General features: G+C 36.7%; 1 protein-coding gene across 5 annotated transcripts in view; it reads left to right on the top strand.

Moving 5' to 3' along the window:
• Tbc1d5 (TBC1 domain family member 5) overlaps nt 1-27,093 on the top strand; it is a 434,903-nt gene that overhangs the window by 325,489 nt on the left and 82,321 nt on the right. For all 5 annotated transcript variants that reach the window (XM_060369652.1, XM_060369648.1, XM_060369651.1 and 2 more), the window contains one exon: nt 22,866-22,951. In XM_060369652.1, coding sequence (XP_060225635.1) covers nt 22,866-22,951 — 86 coding nt within the window. The remainder of the gene's footprint in view (nt 1-22,865; nt 22,952-27,093) is intronic.

Here is a 27,093-nt window from a genome sequence, read left to right as displayed (position 1 = left end):
AGTCTTCGGTCCAATTAAAGAGATTTTAGTTACCACCAAGATACACATGCTACTCCTCCACCCCTAGGGCTATTGCACTCTGCTGGTTGCTGTCCTTCACAGGTGTCACAGATGGGTAGTACCATCAGCTACTTCCCTCCTTTGGAAGATGACATGGTAGCTTTTGGTTCCATGAAACCTAGTCCTCAAGGATGAAACTTTCAAGTTACTTCTAGCTCAGAGGCCTCTGAGCTTTCTGTCTCAAGCAATATGGACTTACCTTTCACCTCTAGAGACCAAACAAGGGCAACAGTAATAGGCTTTAAGTTTTTGAAGTCCCTTGAACAGCCCAGATCAACAAGTCAAAAGAGGGGCTTCTCATGCCTGGTGCTGAAGGTTTTATTGGTGGTCTTTGACTTTTGGAAGGAGCATTATCAGCAAAAAAACAGAAAAGTTCATTTTAACTATATATGTATATTTATGCACAAAAGCACATATTTTATAGGTGTTTTTTTTTTTTTTTAGATAATAGTATGATTCCTGTTGGTGTACTTTAAAAATAACTTCTTTATTTACATTTTTAAAATCTTTCTTCCTACTCCACTCCAATCCCTTCCAACACCCCAACACCAGGTAGGAGAGAGAAAAGTTTAGTGGGAGATGGGGTGCAGCTCTCTTAGCTGCTTCCTGCTGGTTAGGGTCGTCAGGTTCCTTGGGGCCATGAACTCGTTTCAGGAGATCTCCAACTTCTTGTCTTACAACAGTAACCAGGAGCAGCAAGGGGAAAGCAGGAGCAGCCTTGTTCTTTCTTCCCGCTTCCACACTCTCTGGGCTCTGGCATTTATTCTCTCTCCAGAGTCCTCAGATTTAAACTATCTGCAGCTGACAGAAAGCTCCTCTCAGAGCCCACATAAGGCAAATAGTCTGCTGCTGTGGACCATCTGAATCAGTCCCACATCCCACACCTAGCACCAAAACAAAAACATGTTTACATCCGTAACATATTCCTTACTACTTTTTCAGACATCTTGTTACTTTGCCTCTCTAAGGAACCCTCCCCATTTCAGAATTTCCTGATCAGATCATTTGTACTCTGATATTCCCCTCTATTTCTCCAGAACCCTGCTATCTCAGCAATGGTCCCTTTTTACTTTTCTGCTTTTTGCATTTAATCCAGGATAAATACTCACATCTGAAGTTTTGGATCTAAGAGCCTTAGATGAGAGTGAACATACACTTTCTGGGTCGGGGTTACCTTGCTCAAGATCTTTTCTCATTCCATCCATTTACCTGCAAAGTTCATGATTTCATTTGTCTCTACAACTGAAAGTATTCCATAGTGTATAAGTAAGTACATTTCATTACTTATTCCTTAGTTGGAGGACATTTAGGTTATTTCCATCCCTAGCTGCTTTGAATAGAGCAGCAGTGAACATGGGTGAGCAAACACCTGTGGAGCACAGTGTATAATCCCTTAGGCGGATGCCAAGGAGTGGTGCAGCAGGGTCAGAGTATAGTTAGTTTTAGCTTTTTGAAATTGTCCATACATTGATTTCTATAGTGACTGTACCAGTTTGCAGTCCTACTAACAGTGAATGAGACTTCCCTTTTCTCTACATACCCTCCAGCATTTGTTGTCAGTTTTGTTGATCTCTGGCATTCTGATGAAATCTCAAAGTTGCTTTAATTTTCGTTTCTCTAACTAATTGCTAGAGACAATGAACATTTTTTTTTGAAAACTTTTTAGCCATTTTTTTTTTCCTTAGAATGCTCTGTTGAGATCCCAGGCCCATTTTTCTGATAGGTCATTTGTTTTTTTGACTCTATTTCTTTGTATATATTCTGAATATTAATCTTATGTCAAATGTATAGCAATAAGATTCTCTCCCACTCTTCACCTGGTTGGTTGTTTCTTTAGCTTTGCAGAAGCTTTTTTGTTTTATAAAGTCCCCCTTGTCAATTTTAATTCTTGGGCAAATGAAGTTCATTCAGAAAGTACTTCCCTGCACCTGTATCATACAGAACTGCCTGTGCATCCTTCTACCAGCTTTAGCGTTTCAGGTTTCCCATTTAGGACTTTGGACACATTGGATTTAGTTTTTCATCAAGGTGTTGATGAGAGCCTAATTGACATCTAGTTTACCCAGCACCATTGATTGAAAATGGTTTCTTTCCTCCAGCTTATGAGTTTGGCATCTTTATTAAATATTAACTTGCTGAAGTTATGTGTACTTGTGTTTAGGTCTTCAATTTGGATTTCCATTTTCCAATTTCAAGTTCCATTGGTCTAAATGTCTACTTTTGTGTCATTACCACATTTTTCTGATTATGATGGTTCTGTAATATCTCCTCAATCTGGAATAGTAATCCCTCCAGCATTGTTCTTTATGTTCAGGATTGCTTTGGCTATCCGGGTTCTTTAGTGGTTCCATGTAATTTTTAGGATAGTTTTTAGTGTTTCTGTAAAGAATGAGATGGAGATTTTAATTGGAATTACATTGAATCTGTCAGTAGTTTTAGTCAAATGTCATTTTCAGAATATCAGTTTTACCAGTCCATGAGGAAGGGATGTCTTTCCATTTTCTAGAGTTTTTTTCAGAGTTTTAAAGCTCTCAATGTAAAGATCCTTTATTTCCTTGGTTAGGTTTATACTTATTTTCCTTGGGGCTGTTGTAAACAGGAGGGTATCTATGATCTTCTCACTATGTTTGTCCTTGGCGTATAGAACACCTATTGATTTGGGCAAGTTGATTCTGTACCGTATTACATTGCTAAATTTGCTTTTACTTCTCAGAGATTTCTTGTAGAATTTATTTTTGAGAGCTCTAATGTATAATATCATGTCATCTGCAAAAAATGATAGTTTGACTTCTTTTCCTAATTGTATTCCTTAAATTTCCTTGTTGGTCCAGCTTGTACTTCCAGCATAAAACTCAAAACGAATAGGGACAATGGACATCCTATCTTATTCTTCAATGGAGTTGCTTCAAGATTTAATCCATTCAGGATGATGTTTGGCTATGGGCTTCTCATTTTAACTTTTATTGTGTTGAGGTATTTTCCTTCTGATCCTTTTTTTTCTTTTTATTATTTATTTTTAATTTTAATTTTTTGAGCATTTCTTTAAGTGTTTCTCTGCCATTCAATATTCCTCTATTGAGAATTCTGTGTTTAACTCTGTACCCTGTTTTTTTAATTGGATTACTTGATTTGTTGCTGTTTAACTTTTTGAATTCTTTATATATTCTAGATATTAGCCCTCTGTCAGATATAGGGTTGGTGAAGATCCTTTCCCATTCTGTAGGCAGTTGTTTTGTTCTGATGACAGTGTCCTTTGCTTTACAGAAGCTTTTCAGTTTCATGAGGTCCAATTTATTAATTGTTGATCTTAGAGACTGTGCTGTTGTTGTTCTGTTCAGGAAGTTGTCTCCTGTGCCAATGAGTTCAAGGCTCTTCCCCACTTTTTCTTCTAACAGGTTTATTGTGTCGGTTTTATATTGAGGCCTTTGATCCACTTGGATTTTAGTTTTCTGCAGGGTAATAAGTATGAATCTATTTGCATTTTTCTACATGTAGACATCCAGTTAGACCAGGACATTTGTTAAAGATGCTATCATTTTTCCATTGTATGGTTTTGCCATATTTGTCAAGATCAGGTGTGGATAAGTGTGTGGATTTATGTCAGGGTCTTCTATTCAATTCCATTGATCCAGCAGGCAGTTTCTATGCCAGTACCATGCAGTTTTTAGTATTGTTGCTCTGTAGTACAGCTTGAGATCAGGGATGGAGATACCTCCTGAAGGTCTTTTATTATAGAGGATTGTTTTAGCAATTCTAGGTTTCTTGTTATTCCATATTAAGTTGAGAATTTTTCTTTCAAAGTCTGTAAAGAATTGTGTTGGTAATTTGATGGGAATTGCATTGAATCTGTAGATTGCTTTTGGTAAGAATGGCCATTTTTACTATGTTAATCCTGCCAAGCCATGAGCATGGGAGATCTTTCCATCTTCTGATAGCTTCTTCTATTTCTTCAGAGACTGAAAATTTTTTTCGTACAATTCTTTGACTTACTTGGTTAGAGTCACACCAAGGTACTTTATGCCCTTTGTGGCTATTGTGAAGGGTGTTATTTCCCTAATTTCTTTCTCAGCCCTTTTGTCTTTTGTATACAGGAGGGCTACTGATTTATTATTATTATTTAACTTTGTATCCAGCCACTTTGCTTAAGGTGTTTATCAGCTGTAGGAGTTCCCTGGTAGAATTTTTGGTGTAATATCATATGTAAATAGTGATACTTTGACTTCTTCCTTTCCAATTTGTATCCCCTTGATCTCCTTTAATTGTCTTTTGCTCTAGCAAGGACTTCAAGAACTATGTTGAAGAGATATGGAGAGAGTGGGCAGCCCTGCCTGGTCCCTGATTTCAGTGGAGTTGATTTAAGTTTCTCTCTGTTTAGTTTGATGTTGACTATAGGCTTGCTGTATATTGCCTTTAGTATGTTTAGATATGTGCCTTGTATCCCTGATCTCTCCAATACTTTGAACATGAATGGGTGTTGGATTTTATCAAATGCTTTTTCACCATCTAAGGAAATGATCATGTGATTTTTCTCCTTCAGTTTGTTTATATGGTGAATCACATTGATGGATTTCTGTATATTGAACCACCCCTGCATACCTAGGATGAAGCCTACTTGGTCATGGTGGATGATATCTTTTCTGTGTTCTTGGATTCGGTTTGCAAGTATTTTGTTGAGTATTTTTGCATCAGTGTTCATAAGGGAGATTGGCCTGAAATTCTTTCTTTGTTGGGTGTTTGTGAGGTTTACGTACCAAGGTGACTGTGGCTTCATAGAATGAGTTTGATAGTGTTCCTTCTGTTTCTATTTTGTGCAATAGTTTGAGGAGTATTGGTGTTAACTCTTCTTTGAATGTCTGGTAGAATTCTTTGCTGAAACCATCTGGCCCTCCTGGACTTTTTTTGGATGGGAGACTTTTGATGACAGCTTCTATTTTCTTAGGGGATATAGGACCATTTAATTGATCTACCTGGTCTTGATTCAGCTTTGGTAAGTGGAATCGATCAAGATAATTGTCCATTTTATTTAGATTTGCAAATTTTGTGGTGTATTGACTTTTGAAGTAAGACCTAATGATTGTTTGGATTTCCTCAGTGTCTGTCCTTACATTGCCCTTTTCATTTCTGATTATGTTCATTTGGGTCGTGTCTCTCTACCTTTTACTTAGTTTGGCTAAGGGTTTGTCAATCTTGTTGATTTTCTCAAAGAACCAGCTCTTGGTTTCATTGATTCTTTGAATTGTTTAATTGTTTCTAATTTATTGATTTCAGCCCTGAGTTTGATTATTTCTATCCATCTACTCCTTTTTGGTGTGTCTGCTTCTTCTTTTTCTAGGGTTTTTAAGTGAGCCATTAAGTTGCTTGAATGAGCTGTCTCGAATTTCTTCTTGAAGGCACTTAGTGCTATGAACTTACTCTTAGCACTACTTTCATCGTATCCCACAAGTTTGGGTATGTTGTGCCTTCATTTTCATTGAATTCTAGGAAGTCTTTAATTTCTTTATTTCTTCCCTGACCCAGCTGTCATTGAGTATCGAGTTCAGTTTCCATGTGTGTGTAGGCTTTTGCTATTTCTGTTGTTGTTGAGGTCCAGCTTTAGTCCATGGTGTTCAGGTAGGATACAAGGGATTATTTCAATCTTCTTGTATCTGTTGAGGCTTGCTTTGTGACCAACTGTATGGTCTATTTTGCAGAAGGTTCCATGAGGTGCTGAGAAGAAGATAAATTCTTTTGTGTTTGGGTGTAAGGTTCTGTAGATGTCTGTTAGGTCCATTTGATTCATGACCTCTATTAGAGATATTGTTTCTTTTCTTAATTTCTGTTTTGTTGACCTGTGCTTTGTTGAGAGTAGGTTGTTGAAGTCTCCCACTATTAGTGTATGGGGATCTATATGTGGTTTAAGTTTTATTAATGTTTCTTTTACAAATGTGGGTGCCCTTGTATTTGGGGCATAGGTGTTCAGTATTGTGATGTCTTCTTGGTGGAATTTTCCCTTGATGAGTATGAAGTGTCCTTCCCCATCTCTTGATTAATTTTGGTTGAAAGTCTATATTATTAGATATTAGAATGGCTACTCCTGCTTACTTCTTAGGTCCCTTTGCTAGGAAAATAGTCTTCTAGCCCTTTACCCTCAGGTAATGTCTATTTTTGTGACTTAGGTATGTTTCTTGTATGTAACAGATTGTTGGGTTTTGTTTACGCATCCATTCTGTTAGTCTGTGTCTTTTTATTGGAGGATTGAGTCCGTTGATATTGAGAGAAATTGATGACCAGTGGCTATTAGATCCTTTGATTTTGATGTTGGCTGTGGTAGTGTGTTTGTGTACTTAGCTACTTTTAGTTTTGTTGTAATGAGGTTATTTTTTTCCTGTGTTTTCCTGAGAGTAGTTAGTTTTCTTACATTGTATTTTTCCTTCTAGTAGCTTCTGTAATGTTGGATTTGCGTGTAGGTATTGTTGGAATTTGTTTTTGTCGTTGAGTGTATTGTTTTCTCCATCTATGATGACTGAGAGTTTTGCTGGGTATAGCAGCCTGGGCTTGACATCTGTGTTCTCTTAGGGTCTGCATGATATCCATCCAAGCCCTTCTGGCTTTCATAGTCTTTGTTGAGTAGTCAAGTGTGATTCTAATGGGTTTGCCATTACATGTTACTTGGCCTTTTTCCCTTGCAGCTTTTAATATTTTTTCTTTGTTCTATGTGATTATTATTATTATGATTATTATGTGGCGGGAGGATTTTCTTTTCTGGTCTAATTTATTGGGTGTTTTGTAGGCCTCTTGTATGCTTAAAGGCCTCTCCTTTAAGTTGGGGAAATTTTCTTCTATGATTTTGTTGAAAATATTTTTTGGGCTTTGTAAACGGAATCTTCTTTTTCCTCTATTCCTACTATTCTTAGGTTTTGTCTTTTCATGTTGTCTTGGATTTCTTGGATGGTTTGTGTCAGGAATTTTTTTAGATTTATTATTTTCTTTGATGGATATATCGATTTTTTCCATTGTATCCTCCACACCCGAGACTCTTCCTTTCATCTCTTGTAGTCTGTTGGTTATGCTTACCTCTGTAGTTCCTGTTTTCTTCCCTAAGTTCTTCCTTTCCATGATTTCCTTCGTTTGTGTTTTAATTTTTCCAATTCTTTCTTCAGATCTTGCACAGTTTTGTTGATTTCCTTCATCTGTCTGACTATATTTTTCTATTTTTCTTTCAGTTCCTTTACCTGTTTGTTTGAACATTTCTCTTTTATTTTTTTCAGTGACTTAATTATTTCCTCACTGAAGGCCACAAACTGTTTGGCTACATCTTCCTGTATTTCTTTACGGATGGCCATAATCTGTTTGACTTTATCTTCCTCTAGTTCTTTATGCATTTTATTTGCTTCCCCCATTATCTTCTTCATAAGCATAGATGTATTGAATTTTACTTATGTTAGGGTGTCCAGGGCTACTTGGCCCTGGATAACTGGGTTCTGGAGATGCCATATTGCTTTGCATTTTGTCTGTTGTGCTTTTATGCTGTCCTCTGCCCATCTGTCTGTCTCAGGTATTGGCTGTTAATTTCTGGCTCCTGCTGTGTCCTGGGGTGGGGAGGATCCCCTTAGCAGGGTTCTGAAGGAGGCCTTCTCAGCTTTCTGGGTATGATCAACTGAATGGCGGTGCTTCTCAGGAATTGTCACAGTTCACCTCAGGCATCTGGACCTGTGTGGTAACTATGGTGTTCAGGAAGGCTCTCCTCTTGTCAGGAGAAGTCCTGAAATGGCTGCCCTGCTGCTGGGTTTCTTGCTCTGAATTTAGTGAGCTGCTGCTGCTGTTCTTACACTGTGTTTGCTGGGCACGGCCCTCTTGAAGAACCAGGGAGCCCCATAGTTTCATCAGTTTAGTTAGCGATGACTGGTCTCACCTTGGAGCAGTATTTGAGGGCTGCCACAGTGGCTCTCAGGCTTCTGTATTTGAGGTTGGAGCTGTGTGCCTGAGTACCGCAGCTGTAATCAATGTGGCAGGTGAGCACAGCACTCATGCATGTGTGTAGTGGGAGGCTAGAGCCTAGAGCTTTTGAGTACCGAAAAACTTTTCTGGTGATTGCTGTTCTGAGGTTGGGCCTGATGTTTCCCCCACTGTGGATTTTCTTCCCAACAGGGACACCCAGTCTGTGGTGTTTGGGGTCCACAGTTCGGTCTGGGAAGGCAAATAGAACACACAGGCGCAGGTGGTGATGCTACCTTGCTGGAGACTGGGTGCCTGGGTGCCTGCAGGAGCCCGGGAACTTTTCCGGAGAACTTTTCGGGAAGGGAGGGGTGTAAGCTGAGTGCTCTGAGGTCAGACCTGCTGTTCCTCTCACCATGGGGTTTCTACCCAATGGAGAAACTCAGTTTCTGGTGCCCTGGGGCCCTCAGTTCTGTCTTGAGATGGAGAGTCAGGTCCACAGCCACTCTGGGCTGGCTGCAGGGTATCTACTGGACCCGGGTCCTTTTCTATGGATTGTCTGGGTGACCTGAAGTCAGTCCTGATCCCTTCCTGAACTGTGGGGTTTTCTATTGACTGGAAATCCCAGTCTCTGGTGTTGTGGGGCCCACAGTTTAGTCTGGGAGGGTGCTCAGAGCACGGCAGCGTGTGGCTCTGGGCTGATGAACTAGCACCTGGCAGGACCCGGGAACTCTTCCAGTTTATCTGGGTGACCTGAAGCCAATTGAATCCCATACCATGGGGTTTCCTCTCACCTGGAAAACACAATCACTGGTGTTTTAGGGCCCAGAGTTCCATCTGCTGGTCACTGTGCAGACTGTGCTGTGCTGCTGGTCCCCCTGGCACCGCCATCTTGGATTGCCCCCTTTTTGGACTTTTATCCTGAATCCATGTTGGGTTTTCTCAGAGGCTTTTTTTTTTTTTTTTTTTTGGCTTCTATTGAGATTATCATAAGATTTTTGTCCTTTTATGTGGTCATTATATTTATTTACCTGCATATGTTTAACCCTTCCAGCTTTTTAGAGATAAATCCTACTTAAGTCATGGTGGATATTTTTATATATATATGCATGTGTTCTGTTTGCATGTATTTTATGGAGTATTTTTGAGTTTGAGTCTATGGTGACCAGGAATATTGGTCTTTAGTTTTTTCTGTTTTGTATTTACTTGGTTTTAGTGCTAGAAACAGGCATTGTAAAAGGAGTGGGAGGATGCTCCTTCTGGTTCTATATTTTTGAATAGCTTAAGAAGATTGGCTATAGATCTTTGAAAATCTGGTAGAATTCTGCTAGCTGGACTTTTTCTTTTTTTCTTTTCTTTTCTTTCTTTTTTTTTTTTAAGCTAGAAGGTTTTTTATTTCTATTTTAATCTCCACATTTGTTATTGGTCTATTTAGGTTGTTCACTTCTTGATGTGATTTTGGTGGTTTAGCTGAGTCTAGATACTTATCCACTTTACTTAATCTTCCAGCTTAATGCATTACAGGCTTTTTTAATTTTTATTAATTACACTTTATTCACTTTGTATCCCTCCTGTAGCTCTCTCCCTCATCCCCTCCCAATCCCACCCTCACTCCTCCTTCTCCACACATGGCCCTCCCCAAGTCCACTGATAGGGGAGGTCCTCCTCTCCTTCCTTCTGATCCTAGTTTCTCAGGTCTCATCATGAGTGGCTGCATTGTCTTCCTCTGTGTCCTTGTAAGGCTGTTCCCCCCTCAGAGGGAGGTGATCAGAGAGCAGGCTAATTTTTTTTATGTCAGAGACAGTCCTTGTTCCAATTACTATGGAACCCACTTGGACACTGAACTGCCATGGGCTACATCTGTGCATGGGTTCTTGGTTATCTCCATGAATGGTTCTTGATTGGAGTATCAAACTCAGAAAAGACCCTTGTGCCCAGATTTTTTTGGTTCTGTTACTCTCCTTGTGGAGCTCCTGTCCTCGCCAAGTCTTATTATTTCCCATTTCTTTCATAAGATTCCCTGCACTCTGCCCAAAGTTTGGCCGAAAAATACTTAAAGAAATGTTCAACATCCTTAGTCATCAGGGAAATGCAAATCAAAACAACCCTGAGATGTCACCTTACACCATCAGAATGGCTAAGATAAAAAACTCAAGTGACAACACATGCTGGAGAGGTTGTGGAGGAAGGGGAACCCTTCTTCATTGCTGGTGGGAATGTAAACTTGTACAATCACTCTGGAAATCAATCTGGCACTTTCTCAGACAATTAGAAATAGCACTTCCTCAAGATAAAGCTATACCACTCCTAGGCATATATCCAAAAGATTCTCAAGTACACAATTAAGGACATTTGCTCAACCATGTTTGTAGCAGCTTTATTTGTAATAGCCAGAAGCTGGAAACAGCCCAGGTGCCCCTCAACTGAAGAATGGATGCAGAAATTGTGGTTCATCTACACAATGGAATATTATTCAGCAATAAAAAACAAGGAAATCATGAACTTTACCCGCAAATTGTGGGATCTAGAAAAGATCATCCTGAGTGAGGTATCCCAGAAGCAAAAAGACACACAGGCTTTATATACTCACTCATAAGTGGATATTAGATATATAATATAGGATAAACCTACTGAAATCTATACACCTAAAGAAACTAATCAAGAAGGAGGACTCTGGTTAAAATTCTCAATCCCCTTTCAGAAAGGCAAAGAGGATGGACATCAGATGAGGGAGAAAACAGGGAACAGGACAGGAGCCTACCACAGAGGGCCTCTAAAAGGCTCTACCCTGCAGGGTATCAAAGCAGATGCTGAGCATTACAGGCTTTTAAATTATTCCTGTATAATACTCTGAATTTCTTTGGTGTCTGTTGTAGTTTCCTTATTCATTTCTGATTCCATTGCTTTGGGCTCTCTCTCCCCGTCTCTCTCTCTCTCTCTCTCTCTCTCTCTCTCTCTCTCTCTCTCTCTCTCTTAAAAAAACAGCTTTTAGATTTGTTGAGTCCTTGTAATATTTTCTTTCTCATCTCTGTTTTTGTTTTTGTTTTTTTTTTTTATTTCTTGCTGTTGACAGGGTTTGATTTAAGTTTAACGTCAGTGAAATGTACATCATCAGTGTAGTGATTACTGCATTAGCATTTCCCTGGCATCAGGAGAGTGGCCAACATCTTCAAAGCTTTCAGTTGCATCATCACAGGAGAGCTCCAGTAAAATGTCTCTCCCACCAGGATGCTTGCTGAGGCAGTGCCTCCTCCATCAGCAGGAGGCAGGTGATGGAGGTGTCACTGCCTGGAGTTTTCTTTCTGCTGCTGCTGGCTCCTGTGGTGTCCACTGGGCCTGAGATACCTCCTTTCAACCTCTATACAATTACTATTTAATTTCTTTTTCCAGAAGACTTTTAACATTTTTCTAAATACATAAAATTAAACCTATGGAGTTGTAAGAAAAACTACTTGTACTGAAAAAAGTGATGCAAGTATTATGAAAGTTTGTGACAGTGATGTATGATTTCTGTTTCGAATAACACATAGAAGATCCTCGGATCATTACTGATATTTTAAGATATTATCATCAACTCTAATGTGATAAAGGTATCTGTAATCCTGCTGGGGACCATGTGTCAGGCACTGCCAATACTACTATAGTTTATCATCTTCACCAACGTTTTATGAGAATTAACATTTTAGTAAGGGCATAGTGAAAAATGAATATGTATAATTTTTCTGATCCAGTTCCTAGCCATCATGAATTTTACCTACATTCTATATGGAGGCTGCAGCATCTTCATAGAAACTTGAAAGGCTATTTTTCTCTGAGAAAGAGCATAGCTACCATTGTACTAGTTGATTAACCCTTTTAGTCTAAGAGTATGTACACAGGTGGTAGTCAAAATATGACACAACTAGTATAGAATAGGCTGTTACCAGTCAGGACTTACCGGGACCCTAAAGGAAAGTCCTAAAGAGGTTTTAATGCACAAAGCTTCAGCTGTTCTTACATTGGTTCTTTTTACCGGAACATATATAAGTACTACCACCTTTTAATAACAATGCTAGCTAAAGGCTAGCAATTCCCTGTATGGTTGTAATACAACTGTAAGATTGTAACAGTTGTGATACATGACTTGAAAGGTTTGTCCTAAATAGCATCCGGGGCCATGTCTGAATGAATGTATGACAAGTGAGACAAATATATGGATGACAAGAAAATGTTCAGTTGTGATAATGGGAGCAGCCTTTATAGCTCACTTTGTTTGTGCGATTTGATAGCAAAGGAACTTCCTGGTTGTAGCCTTTTTTTCATCTCATCATATTGTTTTGTTTTGTTTTAAGCAAGTAGTTAACTTTCTTGGTTTGCAACTAAAAATACTTAAAGTAAACAACTCTATTTCTAGAAGTCATTTCTTTTTTAAAAGAATCAAATTAGCTGATATCTAATATCCCTTCGGTTGGAATATAGAAACCATGAGAAAGAATAGTTGAGTAGTTTATATTGATTTAAAACACAGGCTAGAAGGTCTTAAGCGGTCCACCATGCTAGGTGAAGGCAGTCTTTGGCAGCCTTCATTTCTAATTGATGTGTTCTTCCTGGGTCCCACCTCCTGTTTCTGGTAGACGCTTGAGAAATTAATGGCTGAAAGATGGTACAGCATGCGGTGAATGTAGCAGCATATAAAATACCGTCTTTCTATTCAACTGTTATCTTAAACTTTTCAGAAATTGGGAAAGCTAGTTGCAACACTCATATAGAAATGAAGCCTGACTCAGAAAAGTAAAAATAATCTTGAGAAAAATAAAGAGAACTGGTGAACTCATATTTCTTGTCTTAAACACCTACAATCAAGATGGCTGCCATATATATCCATGTAAGAGAGTAGAGAGTTCAGAACACTTTTTATTTGTAGCAGACAAAGGAAATTTGACAGAGGAAACAAACAATTCACCAAGGGAAAGAAAGAAGATTATTTTAAGAAATTACTTAGATAAGCATATGCACATGGGAAGGGTCCCAAATTCACATGACATACAAAACTTGCACTAGGATCCAGACTAAAATAAAATCTAAAGTATCTACCTCTCAGAAATAGACACAGAAGTAAATCTTTGTGATCTTGAGCTGAGCAATAATTCAGTTATAATATGAAAAGCAAAGTGTTAAAAGATGACTGATAAATTTAGTCAAATTTAAAATGTATATTCTTCACAAATCATCTTTTAAAAAATAAAAAGATGACCCATAGATGACAAGAACATATTAGCAAAATTATTTTCCTTGTAAATATTTTATGCTCACAATATAGAAAGAACTTATAATAAAAAATAAAAAAGACAACCAAATTCAAAATGGGTAAAGAAGCGAAAGAGTTCTTACTCCAAAGATCAGCAAGTGATCCTAAAGCACTTGACAAAATGTTGAGCATAACTTCTCACCAGGGAAATGTCAATCATAACCATTTGATGTACACTAGAATATAAGTAATATGAGTATTAGCAAGCATGGAGACAAGTTAAAACTTCTTGTATTGCTCGTAGGAATGGAATAACTAGTTTGGAAAATAGGATCAAATTGTCAACTATAAATTATCATAAGACTCAGCAGTTCCAAACATTGGCAGAATCCAAGAGAAATGAAGATATAAGTACAAAGAAACAGCAAGAAAATATTCAAGGCAGAATTATTCATAATTACCAGAGAGTGGAAACAACATGTCTCAAACACAATGTGGTATATTCATAAGCAGATATTATTTGTCAATGAAAAAGAATTAGAATGATGCTATTTCAGAGATAAACTAAAAAAACAAGTTAAAAAGGTCAAAAAGATACCACACTGATCTTAGTAATACAAAGCATTGACCTTAGGCAAATCTGTAGAGGTAGAATAGTAGTTTGCTAGAGTAAGAGTAGACTGCTCACATTTCTATGCTTAATGGATTCCTCTAATTATTAGTTCAGATGCCCCCTCTTACATGAAGCAACCTGTGGATTTCCACGCTATTCTCATCAAACTACTCTTGTAAGATAGTATGCTAATACTGAATGTTCAGGTATTTTAATTCCTGCCCTATGTTATGATTAGTTTATATATGTCTATCATCTGCATAGAATGTTCATGGGCTCATGTTTATGTCTGTTAGTAACGTGTCTAGGATATCCCACATGCTGGATGACTACCTATAAACAAGATATACCAAAGAGCTTGCCAGAGTGTCTCAGTTACTTTTCTATTGCTGTGCTAAGACACCACGACCAAAACACCTTACAAAGGAGAGTTTTTAATTGGGCTTATAGTCTATTACGGGAAATCAAAGAGACAGCATCAGGAACAGCCAATAACTCTTATCTCAGACTGCAAACAGGAGGCTGAAAGCACAGTGGGAATGACACAGAGCTTTTGAAGCCTCAGTGCTTAGTAAGGAGCACTTTTAATGGAGGTGAGCTAATACTTTGTTGTAGAAACACAATACCAGTAACAGAGTTCACTTGTTTCTTTGGTGTTTGTTTGTTTGTTTGTTTGTTTGTTTGTTTGTTTTTGCCTTGTGTCTTATTGAGGTTTAGAAGTTTTTTGAGACAGGGTGTCTCCGTAGTTCTGGCTATTGCTGGGAATTGAACTCAGGACCTTTGGAGGAAGAACAGTCAGTGCTCTTAACCTCTGAGCCATCTCTCCAGACCCCCCAGTTTGTGTCTTTTAAATACATTTTTTCAGTAAACAAAGTTGAGAAAACTGTTAACAAAAATGTTTTACAGAAACTGAAGAAGACAGAAAGTGTTAAGAGCCAGAGAATCAAGGGAGCTTGCTGTAAGAGTGTGTCTCCTATTCATGTCAGAAGCTTCACCCATAAAGTCTCACGAACATGACTGCCTGAACATGAGCTGAACAAGGATGACACCAGTAGACATGCCCAAGTAATGGGGGAAAGCCCACAAGGCCTCAGCCCACGAACGACAAGCTACTTAGAAACACGGAAAGTGGAAGAAATAGTTTTCCCCAGGGAGGAGCACAGCAGGTAGCTAAATAAGACAGACCAGTCATCCCTGAAGACATGCATCCAAGTAATCTGTACAGACTGAGTAGGTTATGTTGAGGAATACACATTCATACACGCATGTAATAACTATGATGAGAGACCACGAATTGAAAAAAAAGAGCAAGGAAAGGTATATGGGAAGGCTTGGAGGAGGCAAGGGATAAATAATGTATTTGTGTTATGTAATTATATAATTATATTCATGTAATTATGTAGAGATATGCATTTATAGACATGTATATAAACTATATATTGTATGTATGTGTATATATAAGTTGCATATATGTGTATAAATTATATGTGCTATATAAATTATATAATATAAAATTAATTATATTATAATTTTAGAAATAAATAAATTTAACTAAGTAAATTTAAGGTAAAATAAGCTCAATAACCTAGACATTATGAATCACCTGAAATTTTTGTGTTCTTCATCACCACTAGACATTTGAAGAGACTTTGATTTCTAAGCTGAGCATGTCTGAGCTTATTGATTAAAGCTGGGAAAATATTTCCCAGTTTTTCTCTACTCCAGAAATTTGTACGAGATACAAATGTACTTTTTATAGTAGCACATAGTCCAGAATAAAATAGCCAAGACATACTAAAGTCTAACTAGCTGGACACTAATCTTCTTATTTAACATACTTTATTGTGTGAAAATTAGGCACACCCACCAAAACTGTCATTTGGATTTGTATAGTAATCTTCATTAGTTGACATTTTATAGGCCTTGTTCACTTAGAAACAAATTATTTGTTGATAATTTTGTGGTAAACTAAAAAGTATCTGAGGGTGGGGAAAATGCCTAAGTGAATGGATTTTTCCAGTAAATGATCTTTAAATTCCAAGATGTTCTATCATTGAAATTATTTCCAAAATTGCATCAAAAGCATGGCTGTGCTGGGTTCCTTTTCTAGTTCTACTTGTGTAGGACTTCACTTTTTTTTATCTTGACACTTAAAAGGGAGGAAATTGGGCCATGATCTCTCAAACCAGGGTTCTTGAGTGTTCTAATACACAAAATCTATTCATGAAAGTCTAGAAACCCTAAAATTACTCTTAAAATTGTTCTTTTTTAAATTATCACTTGAATTCAATAATCGTTGGAAAGGATTGAATTATTTTCAGAAACACACAAATGGACTTCAAATTCTTTAAACCAGAGAAGTCCCTGGCCTCTGCTCAATGGATACTAGAAAAGAAAGAGCATGTGTACCTTAAAGGAATACTCTGAGGCCTAGTACTCATGACCAAGAAAAGTGGGACAGCTAAACTCCTCCTTTCCATATATAGAAATATCAAATATAGGGTGTGCTGGGAGTGTTACCCTGGCATCCGCCTGCATGCTGAGTTCAAAAAAGTAAACAACATTAGAAAAAAAGAAAAAGATAGTTCTCTTCTGGTATCTATTTATTGCGTGAAGTTAGAATTCTGTATAACGCACAGGTAGTTTAAAATGCTTCTCTGCCATCTGAGGGCTTAGTGTGCCAGGGCATTGATGGGGGTGTCACATTGTGGAATTAGGTTTATTCACTATTTAAAATGAGGCTGGCGTGGGTTCAGAGGTTTTGTCTGTATAGTTGTCCAATTAATGTTGGCTTTACTCTTGTTTTTAAACTTTTTCTTTTACCTAAATTTTTATATTAATTGCCCTAAGAGTTTTAATACTCACTATTCATAATATGTTCATATTCTATTCCTAATATGATATTTCTTAACAAAATATGTAGGCGATACTAGTATATATAAGAGGAGATCATTTTAATCTTGGTACTGAGTTAATAGTCTAACTTACTACCAAATTAGAAAATTTTATATTCCCCATTTTCATAGATGAATATCTATTAACTTGAAAATGCATTATATTCAGACCTTTCAGATTTTCAAATATTGTCTTAAAAACCCAGATTTTATTTTTCAAAAACTGATGTCTTATAAATTTTTTATAGTAGGCATTTGAAATGAGCTCACATTTAAGCTGTTTTTTTGTTTGTTTGTTTATTAATTGCTCTACAAAGAGAACATTGGCTAATATGGGAAGGAATGGCTTGATGTACTAGCCAGCATATATTTTACTCCTATAGCAAAATGGCTGTTATGCTCAATCACAAATAATATATGAGATTCAACTCGTAGATAAATGACATGGAAGGATATAGGTACAAAATCTGTGTTTACAATAATATTCAGCGTGTGTGTGTTTGTGTGTGTGAAATGTCTGCCTTTTTGATCACTGTATCTGTACTTTAATAATGGGGTGGTGTGTGGTAATAAGCGACAGGATGGTAGGACCTTCTGTGAACCCTCTAGCAATCAGTGAATATCAGACCACAGAATTCTCCAGCTTTAATTACAGGCAAAAGAAAAGGCACAATTAGCATTTTAATATAGAAATATCTTAGGCTTTAGGAGAATTATGATAAATCTGATGTTGCCTAGTGAACCAAAGAGGGGATATTACAGCAAACTGTCTCCTTAGGAATATTTGTTTAAATAAAAGCAACAATACTTCATCCTTATCTTTTTTGGATAATGATCACTATTTCAGGCTGTTCTTTGTTCCAGCTTTAAAATACCTTCAGGTTTGTTTTGTTTTGTTTTTTGTAATTGGTAGTGTTTATTTTCCATAAAACTACAAGAGAAAAACTGTGTTTGCTTGGCACTACCAGGATAATTGTTTCGGGAGAGTGTCTGCTTCGCAGCTTCTGCTTGCTCTTGCCGAGCATCTCTGATGTGGATGTGGTAAGGTTGTGTCCGTCACGTTGTATTAAACTATCTTCTTTGCCATATCTGAGGCTCTCCCACCTGCTTCTTCTAAACACCTGCAACATATGTTTGTCTAACCCTGGAATGCTTTGCCTTTAGGGTCCTGATAATCCCTCTAGAGCTTTTTGCTTGTAAACAGCTGAGCAGTTTGTTTGCTTGTATTTTCTTTTAATGATGGTTGCCTTTCCCTGAACATTGAAGAAATAATATATTCACTAATTCACTAAAATAAAGGAATTTTTCATCAACAAAAACATTTCACATATTTTTACAGTGCTATTTCTTCTTCTTAGCCTTTTTTTTTCTTTACTAATCTGATATGCTATAAAAAAATAAATACTGGTAACAGGATATTGGGAGAAAGAAAACTGAGTAATTTATTTGTCATATTTTCTTCATGTCAAGACACAAATTATACTACAAGCATAAAGTTCTTTTTGTTGAATAGTATAAGAACTTTTTCAGTTTAGCTTATTGTTAAAATCGTGGCTAATAAACTATAAAATGGTAATACTTTGGACATATTGTAGGTGACCACATGATTATTAAAGTCTCATAAGCTAACACATTCTGAATAGTGTGGCTCTATATTTTTCAAAGTATGTATACTCCTATCCAATAATAAGACAGCCTCTCCTCCGCATACAAAATCTGTTATGCTTACTACATCTTCCTAGCACAACATGTGATTATTAGAAGCATAAAACATTACTTTTTCTACCTACTAAATATCATGGATTTTAGGTTGTCATACTATCATAACTGCTTTCTAGGTCAGAGTTTGTTCTGTATGTCCGTGCTCAGTGGTGTGAGAGTTTATTATAGCTCCTGTATCACTGAAATTGTATCAAGTGCCTGACACATTATTTTCATGATGCCATTGACTCCCTGCTGCAGTTTCACAGGTGGTGAAACTAAACCAAGACCGTGGCTCATTTCCCAGGTGCTAAGGAGCAGACAGGAGTCCGGATGCATGCCTCACTGTTGCATGTCATCTAGTGTGTCTGTCTTCAATGAGGAACTTTAAATAGACATGGTGCAAAAGGACATTAAGACCAGTGTACCTAACATGGGTTCCTCTCTTCTTCGCTCTTCTCATGTGTCTGTGTAAAAGTCCTCTGAAAGATTCTATTCTATTCAAAAGGGAATGAACACTTCAGGCTTTCTTTCTGGATCTTCAAAAATGATTTGGAGAGAGATACTTATCTTCAGATGAAGGGAAAAAATGAGGACATTAAAGCAGACAGTACTATTTGTAGGGACATTTTTTTGCTTGAGTTTGATTTTTGTCAGGCTCAACAAGAAAGATTATTGTGTTCCATCTGTTAGTGACATGCTCTTCTTGCAGTATCTTGTTCTTAACTAGTCTTCATAGAGTTAGCACTTAAATATTTCTATATTGCAATAAGAAGTTAAGTTTGAATTTAAGTTTGAAATGTTGCGGTGGAGTAGACTAAGAGGGGAGGAGTGTGACATATTACAGACAAGACTTGGCTTACTAAAATTGCCACAGGGTTTGCTGCTGACCATTCCGATACAGTTCCCCTGGCTGGATTTACATTAGGGAGCAGGTATCTCTCTTGATAAAGACCTGAGCAGTGTAGAAATTCTAACTTACAGATAGGTGACCTTAGTCTTTATAGAAGTAGTTTGGGGATCTTGTGGAAATAATAAAAGTATGTTGGAAAGCCAGTAGCCACTGCATGATTTAGCTTTATTAGTTTGCTTTCCCTTCTAAGACTTTGATGTCTACTGCTATCAATTTTGGTTCTGTAAGTCACTTGGTCTCCAAGATTTTCATATGATTCCCTCATATTCTTGCCTTTCTATGCATATGTGTGTGTGTGTGTTTGTGTGTGTTTGGTTGAGTTTAATATTCTTTGGTTTGAAGGTGATTGTGTAGTCTGAAATCTGTGAAAATGGTTTTAAAAAGACATGGTATTAAAGGTGTTAACATATTCTGTACTGTGAGAAATTGTAACTCTCATGGGATCTAGTCTTCTACATCCAGGATTATGCATATGTAAAAGTCTAGTGCCTCCTATTTTAGAGAAAAATTACACACCAATAAAGATTATAAAGAAGAACTATAATGTTTTTATACATTATATTTGGGAGAAATTGCTCAAAATTAGGAAAGTATCTCTTTACTTTTCAGTTAGAACTCTGCTCATTCCTAATTTCATCCTGCTGAGGAAAGAATTGTTTTCATGTTGATACCGTCTTATACGTATATCTGTATATATGTATGATTAATAATGATTCTGATCAACTATTTAGTTTTAATTTGGTTTTGCCGCATTTTTGATGGGTATTGAAATATTTAAGGTATGATAGTCATTTTGTTTTGTTTTTTAGGGAAAGCTTCCTCTTTTTTAAATTTTGATGACTTTGTTTTTAATTTAATTTTATTTATATATTTATTACAATGTATTCACTTTGTACTCCTGCTGCAGCCATTTTTTTTAATTACATTTATTTCATCCTTTCCTTTCTCTTTCCTTCTTGTGCCTCTTTCAAATTCATGGCTTCTTTTCTTTTTCAGTGGTTCCTAGCCTGTGAGTTGAGATTCTTTGGGGTTACATATTAGATATCCTACATATCAGATAATTATATTATGATTCATAACCATAGCAAAATTATAGTTACAAAGTAGCAACAAAAATAATTTTATGCTTGAGAGTCATCACAACATGAGGAACTGTACTAAAGGTTCACAGCCTTAGGAAGGTTGAGAACCACTACTTCATCTGCTTTGTGCGTGTGTGTGTGTGCGTGTTTAAATGTGTTTGTTAGATAATTTTTAATTATCAAACTTTTGGTTTTGTGGCTTACATTATCTATTTTCACAGTGCTTGTCCAGATTATTTGTTTTTATGTTTGTGTTTTTAAAATGACACCATCTTAACAGGAGACCTTTTAAATAACTTTGAACAGTAACTTTTTTTTTATTTTCTTAGTATTTCATATGTAGTTATTCAATATCAACTTTTTTCTTTTTCTTTTTTTTTTTTTTTTTTTTTTTTACTGTTTTGATGTTGTTCCCAGCATTGCAGTACTTTAAACTATCACCTTCGATTCTAGCAAGTCTCCCGGGAATTTAAATAGGTCTCAGTGAAGGCAATACTGAGCCCATTCATGTGCTCAAGTCAGATCGTTGTTCCTAATAACGGCTTTAAGTGCTTAGCTAGATCAGCGCTTCATGTCTTGAATTGCTTGTCGTTCCTTTATAAAGATGTTTCAGGAAACTGTTCCACGGGATTGCTCTTATATTATTTTCTAACAAAAAGTAGCATGATCCTTTACTATATTGTTGAAAGTCAGAAGAGAAAAGCCTTTCATATTAGCAAAAGCAGTATGATTTTCCAGGTACAGAGAATAAAGTACAGAATCAGTCATAAATTATAGTTTTGGGGAAGTTAATTTTTAAAATAGATCATGAACGACTGTGATCTGGAATGTAGTCTGCCAGTGGCTTGAACCTCTATTTTATTTTTCCATTATACTTGGGTTCAGGTTGTCATCAGCTACCAGGAGTAACCTATGTAATTCCTAGAGAAAGAAAAGTTGCAGTTAGACTTAATAGTATAGTAGTCATGGAAGCATCCGTTATCTTCATCAAGGCAATTCAGATTTGATTATTACAGATCTGTGTTGAATACCAAACCAATGGAATAGAGGCTGTAGCTAAATCAGGGGATTGTCATTTCTGTCAGATGATTAGGGCTGGCTTGGAAGAGATATGAATGGGCTGAGCTGTATAAATACTCTCCTTTCAGCAAAAGAGAAAAGGTCTTTCATGGCTATTAAGATACAGCTTGTTAGCTTGATGAATTTCAAACTGTTTACCTTAACAATTTATATTTCCTTTCTACCCCACACTAGCATGTAAGCATATCAGTTTTGGAATTATGTCTCCAAGGATGGTTATCTAAGCATATAGGCATTTTTCTATTAAAATAGAGTCCAGCAATTCTGTGTCTAACTAGATCTCAAAAGGAACAGTTCATGTTCCAGTTCAAACACGTAGTTGTTACCTAAATTAAATGCCTAGGTGAATATTAGAAAGCATTCAAAAGTTGATGAAACATTTTAGTGGGGTTGCATATAATTTAACATGTGATTGTGATATACAATTAAATTATGGTGTAAATTTTTTGAGATTTTTGTAAAATGTAAGTATATTTAATTTTTATTTGTTTGTATAGATCGTGTCACATTTAAATAATTAGTACAGTAGCTGCCCATTTAAATGGATACACCCAGCCTAATGATTTAAGGACATTTGTGCCATGCTAGAAATAATATTAAATGGCAGAAAGAGCAGTTTTTGTGATTTTATGGAAATGTGCATTGGTCAGTTTTCATTGGTCAGTTTAATGGTCATGCTTCTAATAGTTCCATTGGCTGACACATTTTGAGCACTTATTAAAGTCATAAATAAGATTAGATGCCATTGAAATTGTTAACTAGGACTCAGTGTGCCATCTAGTGGATGTTTTTAGTTTTCTGATTACCAGACAGTCATGGTTATTTTCACTTTTCCTCTACCTATTGTCCCTTGGCCTCTTTTGATGGTTTGTGTTTGTGTTACAGATCAAGTAGTTTTTTAGTTTTGCTGTAATTTTATCTCATTTTTGAAAATTACATTCAAAAGTAATGGAAAGCATTATAAAAACAATCTGCTTACAGTAATCTATTTGACCAACAACACAGGTTAAAAAGGATCCAAGCAGTCCTGATGAGACTTAACAAGCTATAGGCAGATGGAGAACTTCCCCTTTCAGTAGACTAGGGGAAGGGGATGAGGGTAGGAGGGAAGAAGGGTGGGACAGGGGGAGTTGAGGGAGGGGGAATCAATCGGGATATATAATGAATAAATTGTGAAGAAAAACATTAAAATTCTTTTAAAAAAGAAAAATATATTTGAATTTTTTTCAGTTCTGATCAACTAAAGAAAGAACTACTGGAAACAAAATTCAAACATGATAATTATTAAATTTCTTATATGTGTATAGGACATTAAAGTGGTCGTTTTAGTCATTCCTGTCTTTTTTTATTCGTTTTAATTTATTGTATTTTTTTTCTCTAGAGAAATCCAAGGCCAGTGACTTACCAGTTCCACCCCAATTTAGACTACTACAAAGCACGGGGAGCCGACCTTATGAGTAAGAGCCGGTGAGTACACTTCTGGCAATACTTACAAATCGCAGGCATTATGAAGTCACCAGGAACTTTTATGTAGTTCCCAAGATTATCTTCTAGACTTTAGCATGTCAGGCTAATGTGTATAATGAGTCTTTGTTAAATAAGTGCCTAGGTTCTTTAAGGCATCGTAAACAGTATTTTAGGACAGTGGTAATATGAATTAATATAAGCACTGTGGTTACCTGTAATCTGTGTGTAGTGTCCTCAGAACACTGAGACTAGATCTACCTCCTGACACAGCTGTAGCACTCCTATAGGGCTCCAGAACATCATGTCAGACATACTTACCATTAGCATTTATTGTATAACTATTTGTAATAGTTTTGGAACTAACCTAATTGTCCAACAGCATTGAGGTGGATAAAGAAAATGTAGTATCGCTACACAATGGAATGGTTTTTAGCTGCTACAAGGCTGAAAGGGGGGAAGAAGGCAGTGTTGGTGGGATATGCTCAACACGAAACATACACTTGCACGAAAATGTCCTTTTGTAATACAGTGAATATGTACTATGAATATACAGTGAATACATACTATGAAAATTTTAAAATATATCAAAAGAATACTTTTTGAAGTTACCAGCTTTATTTTTCTAACACTAATAAAGCTGAATAGTTCTACTTGGCATAATCTCTTTCTGGATCTTTACTGTTGAATGAAAAGAGGCAGTTCTATGATATATTTTTAAATTATTTCAGTAACAAAATTAAAATTGCGTTTCCCAATTGGCTTTAAAACTACAAAATAAGCGTATAAATGCATCTTGTGTGTGCATCGGTGATTGCATACATAGAAATCTTAAGGGTCACTGTAGGAATAAAAAACATTAAAATCGTACTTTTAAAAGAAATTAACATTGGCATAAAGGGTTGATGAACAGTTCTGTTCTTTCATAATACTACACTTAGATGTCTCAAGAGTTAACTTGTCAAACCAGAACCACTTCAAATTAGAATGCAATTTCAAAGTTTACTGTAGAAAACAATGTTAGCAATGATAAATGCTGCCAAGTTGTCCAATTTTTTTCTTAAACATTTTCTTGTGCGTTAGCTTTTTTTTTTTTTTTTTTTGAGAACTCCAGCAGCCTAAATATACATTTATCGAGTTCATACGTAGTGTGTTCTGCGTTAAAATGATGCCACTTAGGAACTGGTGGCTTAAGGGCTAGAGGAAAATGTACAACAAAAAGGCTGACTTTTAAACTTAATTCTGAACCCCTTTATTACAACAGTAAAATTGGTGCAGTGTTAGTGCAGATTTACCCAGCCTTGATGGGAATATCTGTTCCATAGTTAAATATAATTATGAAGCCAGGTCCACAGCCCATGGGACTATTTGGAGCTCTGTTCAAGTTGTTCATTTTATATGAGTCTTGTTTCACAAGTAGTAACTAGTTTATCTAATTCAACAAATTTTACTGAATGTTAGACGGGGATTATTTTTGGTACCAGAGTCACCCATATAACAATCACTCTCAAATTCCTGCCCTTAGACCTGCTACTGACCATTCATCTTTATTTTCTCCTCTTTATGCCAGGTATTTAGTTTTTGTACTTTTAAAAGGGAAAAAAAGTATTAGGTTTATTTGTTACACAGGGGCTTTCTATCTGGAGATCCCTAATGTTCTTTCACTAGCAGGCTACCTTTCATGAAAAAGCCAAAGAAATCTCAGATTACCCCTTCCAAAGTTTCCCTCTTGCCATCAATCATCTAGTCTTCTAGGTATTTGTGCCACCATCTCGCAACCTGTGCCCCTCTCCATCCTATGCCACAGCCACACTGTGTGGATTTCTTACCTTAGCTTCGAGCATTTGCACTTCAACTCTTCCTGGCAGCACAGCATGTCTCCTACCTGGCCTTGCCATTCCCTTTCTAGGGAAAGCCCTTCCCCATACCACCTCCAAAAGGACAGTCTTTATTGTCAGGCTGTGGTCTCCCTGTCTACTGTCCCAATACCTTCTGAAAATTCATCCTTAAAAAGCATCATCATCCATCTGGATAGCTGTCAGGTTTTGCCCATGATAATCTACACTTGTGGGCAGGAGAGATGGTTCAGAGGTTAAGAGCACTGTCTTCTTCCAAAGGTCCTAAATTCAATTCCCAGAAACCACATGGTGGCTTACAACTGTCTAGAGTGAGATCTGGTGTCCTCTTCTGGCCTGCAGGCATTCATGCAGGAAAAAAATATTGTTTTATATATATATATATATATTTATTGTATATATATATTATATATATATTTACACTTGCTGAGATCAGGCACTTCCGTTTTTCACCCATCATGTCACCTGGTAAGTAAGACCCCATATAAGGAAAACACTCAATGAATACTATGTGTTCTGTTGATACCCAATTTCCAACATCATTCTACAGATGGAATGTGCTGTGTACTTTTTCTGTCCTTCCATGTTTTCATTTTACCTATTTAGCCTGCTGCCCTCTAATTTTACGTATATGAATACTTATTTTTTTACACTTTCTTGTAAGCATATTGAGATTCTTATAACAATATCATTTGTTGATTAGGAGAAGTATCTTTGATCTTCTCTTTTAAAATGTAAGGTGTTTTTAGATTTATTATCCATTTTGGGTGCATGTATGTATGCCTGGGAGAGTTCGTATATGCATTATGGAGGTACCCATGGCAGTCAAAAGAAAACTTCAGACTTCTTACAAATGGAGCTACAGGCAGTTGTGAGCCATCATGTGGGTGCTGGGAATTGAACACAAGTCCTCTGCAAAAAAGAGTAAGTGGTCTTAACCACCGAGCCCATCTGTGAAGCCCTTCTTTTACAATTTGAAAGCTTAAAATTGAAATTGGGTCAATTTTAAGTGTCGTTTGTATTAAATAGAAAATATCACAAGCCAGTGAACAAGGAAAAAGTTACTAGATGCCAGCAGGGATATTGGCAAAACTTATCATCAGAATAAATTCTAAAGTGCATGCTAAGAAACCAGAAATAAAGAACAACAAACAACCTTACACATAATGGTCAGAATTACTGATTAATTTAACAGTACAACAAATACTTTTTAATGTCTGTTATGTTTTTCTTTGTGGTTGTGTATGTGTATGTGCATGCCAAGGCTAACATGTGGAGGACCATTTGAGGGAGTCAGTTCTCTGTCTACCATGTTGTCAGGATTAGTAACAAGTATCTTTACCTCCTGAGCCATTCCTCTTGCCACCAATGCAATGGATATTTTTGAGTAGATACACTCAAAATAAAATAATCTGAATCAAAAGACAAATGTAAGATTAGGAAATTGTTTGTAGTATATATAACTGACAAAACATAAAATCACTAACAAAGAACAGATATGGTTCAATAAAAGGCACAAAATCTTATCTGACAATGATATGCTCTTTTTTTCTCCTTCCCGTCCTCTGAATTCCAAGACCCCTTCCAGGCTTTTTTATCTATACTCATTCCCTATAGATCCTCAGCCTAGGCCATGACTTTGCTCATCTTTAAGGTTTCCTAATTTATGTCTTCAGTTGTATTCCTTCTCTAGATTCATGTATTTCACCATTTATTTATTTATCTTGGATTTCCAATATACAATCTCAAATATCACACTTTTCGGAATGAATTCATGATTCAGAAGGAATTCATACCTCCATGCTGCAGGAGGATGTATGTATGCCTGGGAGAGTTCGTATATGCATTATGGAGGTACCCATGGCAGTCAAAAGAAAACTTCAGACTTCTTACAAATGGAGCAACAGGCAGTTGTGAGCCATCTGGAAGAAGGGAAAGTATAGAAGAGGCTCCATGTATGTGGCTATGAAGCTTTCATACTGTGTGAAGATTTCCCAGTATAGTTACTATGGGGTCACCCACTTTCCTGTGAATAACCCCTTGCCTGTGTTCTGTAAACAAGCCTTATAGACTCATTTATTCTGGGGGGGGGGGGACTTTTGGTGGAATCATGCCCTGGTTTGTAACTAGAATCTTAGGAAGGGGATACACTGGATTTTAATAACAAGCTCCTAATGTTGGAAGGTCTTCTTCATGATACCAGAGAAAATAGGATAATCATCAGTATCACCCAGCTTGTGATCTATAACTGCAATCTGCCTGAAAAAACTACTGGTTCAATGGTGTCAC

Source organism: Meriones unguiculatus, chromosome 16, assembly GCF_030254825.1.
Source record: "Meriones unguiculatus strain TT.TT164.6M chromosome 16, Bangor_MerUng_6.1, whole genome shotgun sequence".
Classification (NCBI taxonomy): domain Eukaryota; kingdom Metazoa; phylum Chordata; class Mammalia; order Rodentia; family Muridae; genus Meriones; species Meriones unguiculatus.
This window is presented reverse-complemented; position numbering and strand designations above follow the sequence as displayed.